The following is a 6,263-nucleotide window of genomic DNA, read 5'->3' as shown; positions in this document are numbered from 1 at the left end:
ATGCACCAGCTGGCGGCCGCCAAGGCGGTGGCGCTGGGCAAGCCCTGGGTGCTCGACCCGGTCGGCTGCGGCGCCACGCCCTACCGCACGGCCGCCTGCCTGCACATGCTGCAGCTCAAGCCCACCGTGGTCAGGGGCAACGCGTCGGAGATCCTCGCACTCGCGGGCGCCGCAGGTGCCGAGACACATAGCAGCCAGGGCTGAGGGCATGCGTGCCGCTTGTGCATGCACCAGCAGTCCCATGCGCGGCTTGTGGCGCGGTGCCCAGGGTCGCCTGCAGCAACTTGGAAGTTGCCGCCATCAAACGATGGGTGTCTGTTTTCCCGCGTGATCATGGCAGCAATGGTGCCTGTTGTTTTGCGCGACGCACACACACAAACACACTGCACACACACCTGATGCTCAGCGCCACATTCGGTAGCCCTGTCGCAACAGAGCGCACGACGCCCCGCCCTTGTATCGCGCCCTCCATCAACCCCAGCCAGCGTCAAGGGTGTGGACAGCACAGCGGCCAGCCACGAGGCACTGGATGCGGCCAAAAAGATCGCGCAGCAGTACGGCTGCATCGTGGCCGTGTCGGGCGCGACAGATCTGGTGGGGGGACGGCATGTGGCACGCCTGCTTGGGAAGGGGACCCAGAGCAGGGCGTCAGCAGTGCATGCGTTTGTGAGGGTCTGATTGCCCCTGCCGCTGCACAACCATTGAACAGCAGTTTTATCCCCTGAACACCACTCCGACACGCACCCCCTGGCTTCTCCTGGTGGTGATCAGGTCACCGACGGCAGCCGCGTGGTGGGCGTGAGCAACGGGACGGCCCTGCTCACCCAGATCACTGCAACCGGCTGCAGCGTGACCGCCCTCATCGCTGCCTTCCTGGCAGCTGCCCCCGAAGGCGCAGCGCTGCAGGCCGCGGCCGCGGCCCTGGCTGTGTTTGGGTGAGCTGCGGGTACTGCGCCGGGTGGTCCGCCCGCGGTGCGGCCCTTGCTTCTCAGCAGCTCCAGCTGTGCTTGAAGCACCAGCCTATGCATGGCAGCCACGGCACACTTTCTTAAGTGCATGCTAGCGCGCGTGCGCGATGCCCACTCCAACGCCCTTGCAACGCCAATCAAATTGCGGCGCCGCCCGCAGGCTCGCTGGAGAGGTTGGTCTTGCAAACGCGCCGCGCCCGGGCCCCGGCAGCCTGCGGGTCGGCCTGCTTGATGCGCTGCACCTCCTGGGGGAGGCCGAGGTTGTGGCCGGCGTCAACCTCAGCGAGCAGTGACTGGCAGCCATGCGGGCCTCGGCTGCCTCGTCCTGGGGTTGCTGGGCAATCAGGATGGTGGGATGCATGGTTGGGCCTGGCTTGAGGCTGCCTTGGAGCGGCTCTGGGGATGCATGCTACAGGGTCAACTGTGTTGTTGAGTGATATGGTTGGGGATGGTTGGGGGTGGTTGGCTACGTGTGCAGCCGGTTGGTGCAGGACGTTCCACGCTCGTCTGCCTTCTCGTTTGTCTTGGTCTTGGCAGCGGGGTTGTTGGCCTCGTCCATTGAGGCAGCGGCACCAGGCCAAGCACGCGTGCCTCGCGTGCGCACTTGCACTCTTTTGAGGCAAAGGAAACAGTCATTTGTGCTCATCAGCACAGGGGGGAGCTCAAGGGGTTCCACTTTTGTGTTGAAGAGAGCATGTAACTTCAAGCAATCAGCCACAGCCTGCACACTCCAATGCGGTCCACAATCAGCACCAGCGCCCCCCGGTTGCTGCGTTGGCCGGCGCTGGCTGGCGCTGCTCGCCAATCTGACGACTCGATCGGTACAATGCGAGACACTCTCTGAAATTGCGCAACAATCATCATCAAAATGCCAGGTGGGCTGCTTGCTTTTGAGCCAGTCGTGACATGCAATTCCACTTTTTCTAAATGATCACATGCTGACTTGCGCAACCATTGAGCATCTGTATGTCCAGCCGCTGCGTGTCTAGCACACTGTTTTGACGCCGCACGTCTCTTCTAATCATCGCTCCATAGGCTCATCAGGCCACATAGACGGCGGCCATCCTTACCATCGGCGTGGACGCCACTCACAGCATGCACGCAGCCGCGCCGTCGCTGCCACAGGGGTCGCACACACAAGGTGCGGTGCTGCTCTGTCGCGGCTTGGCAGCCTTGGCCAAGCATCGCCGCGCATCTGGACGCACGATATCAACTCACGCGTTCTTCGCAATGACACACTGCCGCTTTGTTACTGCGCTGTTTGCGGATCTGCCGTGGGGTGTTGGGGTGGTTGAAGCTAACGAAGGCCGGACCCTTCGCAACACAACTACGCAATGCCTGTGCATCACTTTGAGCGTCGATCTCCGCAATCTCTTTGGCGTCACCAGCAGGGTGGCAAATGCACATCCGCATATCTACTGCAAACTAATTGCACCGGCTGGTTATGCCCCAGCTCTGGCTCTGGCTCTTTCAAGGGAGGGTGCTGATGCAACCAGGTGTGTGAGGGCAGAGGGGCAATGGCCGTGCTTGCGCTCATGAAACTCCTGGTGCACAGGCGGTACAGGCAACCTCACATGTGTTGACCATCGTTTCAACCTCTTCTTCTTCTCTATGTTTGTGATCTGGGCAGCGTTGACTGCAACGCGTTGATCATTTGACCAGCGCAAGATACTCGCAACGCTTATCCTGGACGTGCCCTCAAATTCGACACAACACTTTCCCTAGGAAAATTTTTGCTGCAACCATCAAACTACCTTATCGCCACCCCGGTCGAACAACGAAAACCGCGAAGGAACCAGTCAATTGCGGAGTGCACGGTCTTTGTTCCCCTTGTCTTGAAGGCCTCAGATAGAGCGCTCATATCAACCAGCTTGCCTCCTCTCGTGTCCTGAGGACGTACACTCGTGCGGCGTGGGCAAGAGTTGCCGCTGACACGGACAGCAGCGCGCGCTCGCTCCCGCTGCCAACGCCGCAGCCACGATGTCGCGCTACCGCAACCGACCCCAACATTATGGCTCTCAGCCGCAGTATGCAGCACAGAACGACGACGAGTATGGACGACAGGTACAGCCGCAGCAGCAGCAGCAGCAGCAGCAGCAGGATCCCTGCGCCCGAGGAAAGGCTGCCATCCGGCAGGCCCAGATCTGCGGACTCGAGAACGCCGCACAGTCGCTAAGGGAGAAGAACGCGCGGGTTTGCGCACAGCTAATAGACTGCCAGGTAGGCAGCATGATGAGGCTGTTTGGGCCAGAGGGGCAAGGCGGCGCCCCTGGCCATGGGCAGCCAGCTGAATGTGGCCCGAGGGATGCCGCCTTGTGTGCCGCGCAGACTGCAGAGCGCAGCAGCTCTGACTGCTGTTCATTCCCCATCGCAACTACCATTGCAGGCGCGTTTGGATGAGGAGAGGAAGGGTCGTGAGGCGGCGGAGCAGCGCGAGGAAACGGCGCTGGTGAGGGGGCGGGGAACAGGGCAGTGTCTGCATGAGCATGCGTATATATTTATGATCTCAGGTGTTTGGAAGGATGTGGGCGTAGCTGGTAGGGTGTGCGGTGGGATGTTGGATCGCAGGGCGTACGATGGACAGGCGCGCGCGCGGACGCGCGCGCGCCCGCGTGCGCGGACGCGCACACACACTCTCGCACACAAATGCATGCCTGCACGGTCTTGACGGCTCCCGTCAATGAGCCCTCGCCTCTTTGCTGATCTCTTGATTCTGGGGACCTTCAACAAACCGCAATTGCAGGCGCACAACACCAGGCTGGACCAGACGCTCCAGGACGCCTGCGGCAGCATCCTGCAGGCCCAGGTGAGGCACAGCGACGAGGGGGGGGTCTGGTCATTGACACGTGGGGCAGGTGCGGCTGAAAGGCTCGCTCGCTGTGGGCGGATGCAGGGTTTGTGTTTGCAGCAATCAGCAAGCCAGCAGCCGCCGCGGCTCTGCCTCGGCCTTCGCCCACCTTCTCCTGCCCTCCAACTGCGCATGAATAAGTCTCAGCATCCCCAGTTAATTAGGCCCTGAACCTCCAATTGGCCGCGCCACTCTGACCCGGTTTACCAAATTCCTCTTTGCGCGTGCGCACTACGCACGCACGCACGCACGCGCACGCGCACACACAGACACAGACACACACACACACACACACACACACACACACACACACACACACACACACACACACACACTCTTGCATTCACACATGCCCTCACATTCACCCACGAGTTGCTCTACAGGCATATGTAATTCCCCTCGCCCACCCACATTTCTGCCCACCGCACCCCGATCCTGACCCGGACCCCACCCTATCTACACCACCAGTCGGAGCTCGCCGTGGCATGTGAGGAGGCGCAAGGGGCGCAGGCGCTGGCACAGGTCTACAAGGCGGACTTCACGGCTGCGATGGTGAGAGGCAAGGGGTCCACAACATGATGGGAGGGTTGGTGGGGCTTGGGGGGCAGGCGGTGTGGGTACGCACAGTTTTTCGCCTCCTTTCCAGTGTCGAACTGGGCGGGCAGCTGAGTCAAGGCAACAGCATAGGCGGTGGAGTGGGGGGCGCATTTTATGTCCGTGTACATGCGCACCCAGGCCCAGGGATTAATCAGAAATATCGCCCACCTTGTTTGCAAAGTGCCACATTGCATTCTTGAAACCCGGATCTCAATCACCCTCTCTGGCTTGCATTTTGCTCACATCTCTATTTGCAGGCGGCGCTGGCGCAGGCGGACCTGGGCTGCAGGACGGCCAACGCGCGCGCCGTGATGGTCACGGCCGAGCTCGGTGTCGTGAGGGTGAGCGGGGTCCTTCAACATCAGAAGGGGGCGCTGGCGGGGGTTTTCACGACTCGTGCGGCCAGGGAGACTGATTAGAAGACTGCAGGCTGCGCGACAAGGCATGGGGTCGGAGCAGGCACGTGGCGCGCTGCTTGCACGCTCGCGCTCGCCTGTCCTGGTCGCTGCCTGCTGATCGGCTGGTGTCTACCCTCACACACACACACACACACACACACACACACACACACACACGTCCACCCAGGAGTCGCTGCAGCAAAAGGACGACCAGCTGGTGGCAGCCAGGGGCGAGGTGCAGCTGTTGTGCGCCGCAGAGCAGCGGCGCGTGGAGGAGATGGCGGAGCTGAACGGGCAGATGGAGAGGTGCCGGGTGAGAGGGGCGGCGGCGGTCAACGCGCTGTTCACCCTTTAAATGATGAGGGCTGTGGCTGGGCGTGCGATCGACAGAAGGGACCTGGGACCCGGTTTGCGCTTGAGGTTTGGGCGCGGAACTGCGCTGTATTGCATCGCGGCAGGATAGCTTGTTTTTGTCAAGGTCCAGCTCATCTAGCTGTATGTGGGAGGCCCTGCCGAAAGCGTCGGTGCACTGATGGCTGTCTATAACAAGCGCCCCTGAGGGACTAGCCGGATTGCCCTCGGCACAATTGAGACATGTCTGCCCCCCCCCCCCTGTTTGCCTTGCCGCTCCCCGTGCTTTTCCGACTGTAGGAGCGGCTGGAGACCCAGGCCGAGGCCTGCGCCGCCATGAGGCTGGAGCGGGACGCCACCGGGGCCCAGCTCACCCAGGCACAGCAGTTTGCAGCGGAGCTGCAGCAGCAGATGGTTGCGGCCACGGCGGCCAAGATGGCGGCCGAGGAGGCCCTGGACAGCTGCCGGGTGAGGGGTTTGGGGGCTGAGAGATGGGGCCACGGATCGCGGACCGTGGTGGGGTGAAGGTTGAGACCATAACGTAGTTGGCAAGGGGGGATGTGAAAGCGCCCATCTGTATTCCTCTTGTACAGAGCGTTTGGGCCAATGTAAAGGGAATACCGGGTTTTCCTGTTGGTTGCGTTTGACAGCGTGCGGCGCGCCCCGCTTAAGCAATTGAACACGATCCAGAGGTGCGTGTCTCGCACAGCAACATCCTGCCTGCATGGGCCGTCACTACCGGCGCCCTGCTGGCGGGCGCCTTCACCCTGCCCACCCCTTGCAGCGCGAGCCCCCTACGCCCAATGCAGCGTGGACGCCCAGCTGCCCAATCACCCCAGCCGATCCACCCGACACCTTCGCAGGTCGCCATGGCAGAGGGCGTGCGCGCGGCTGATGAGGAGATGGCTGCGCTGCAGGCCAAGATCAAGGAGATGCAGGTGTGAGCGTGTGTGTGTGTGTGTGTTTGTGAATGTGTTTATGTGTGTGTGAGCGTGTGTATGAGTGTGTGTGTGTGTGTGTGAGCGTGTGTGTGTGTGTGTTTGTTTGTGTGTGTGTGTGTGTGTGTGTGTGTGTGTGTGTGTGTTTGTGCGTGCGTGCGTG

The 6,263-nt window shown here is 61.6% G+C and overlaps 2 protein-coding genes across 2 annotated transcripts in view; both read left to right on the top strand.

Annotated features, from left to right (window-relative positions):
* Positions 1 to 1,261, top strand: part of MNEG_6846 (hydroxyethylthiazole kinase) — a gene marked incomplete at both ends in the record, with an annotated part of 2,136 nt that extends 875 nt beyond the window's left edge. The window contains 4 exons of the mRNA XM_014044680.1: positions 10 to 175; positions 482 to 594; positions 772 to 935; positions 1,129 to 1,261. Of these exons, the coding sequence (XP_013900134.1) occupies positions 10 to 175; positions 482 to 594; positions 772 to 935; positions 1,129 to 1,261 (576 nt within the window). The remainder of the gene's footprint in view (positions 1 to 9; positions 176 to 481; positions 595 to 771; positions 936 to 1,128) is intronic.
* Positions 1,262 to 3,648: 2,387 nt separating this feature from the next.
* MNEG_6845 (hypothetical protein) overlaps positions 3,649 to 6,263 on the top strand; it is a gene marked incomplete at both ends in the record, with an annotated part of 7,072 nt that continues 4,457 nt past the window's right edge. Inside the window, 6 exons of the mRNA XM_014044679.1 lie at positions 3,649 to 3,774; positions 4,285 to 4,368; positions 4,671 to 4,754; positions 4,999 to 5,124; positions 5,463 to 5,630; positions 6,026 to 6,100. Of these exons, the coding sequence (XP_013900133.1) occupies positions 3,649 to 3,774; positions 4,285 to 4,368; positions 4,671 to 4,754; positions 4,999 to 5,124; positions 5,463 to 5,630; positions 6,026 to 6,100 (663 nt within the window). The remainder of the gene's footprint in view (positions 3,775 to 4,284; positions 4,369 to 4,670; positions 4,755 to 4,998; positions 5,125 to 5,462; positions 5,631 to 6,025; positions 6,101 to 6,263) is intronic.

This window comes from Monoraphidium neglectum (genome assembly GCF_000611645.1).
Source record: "Monoraphidium neglectum strain SAG 48.87 unplaced genomic scaffold scaffold01154, whole genome shotgun sequence".
NCBI lineage: Eukaryota > Viridiplantae > Chlorophyta > Chlorophyceae > Sphaeropleales > Selenastraceae > Monoraphidium > Monoraphidium neglectum.
The sequence above is the reverse complement of the archived record's forward strand: the minus strand, read 5'-3'. Positions and strand labels throughout refer to the sequence as shown.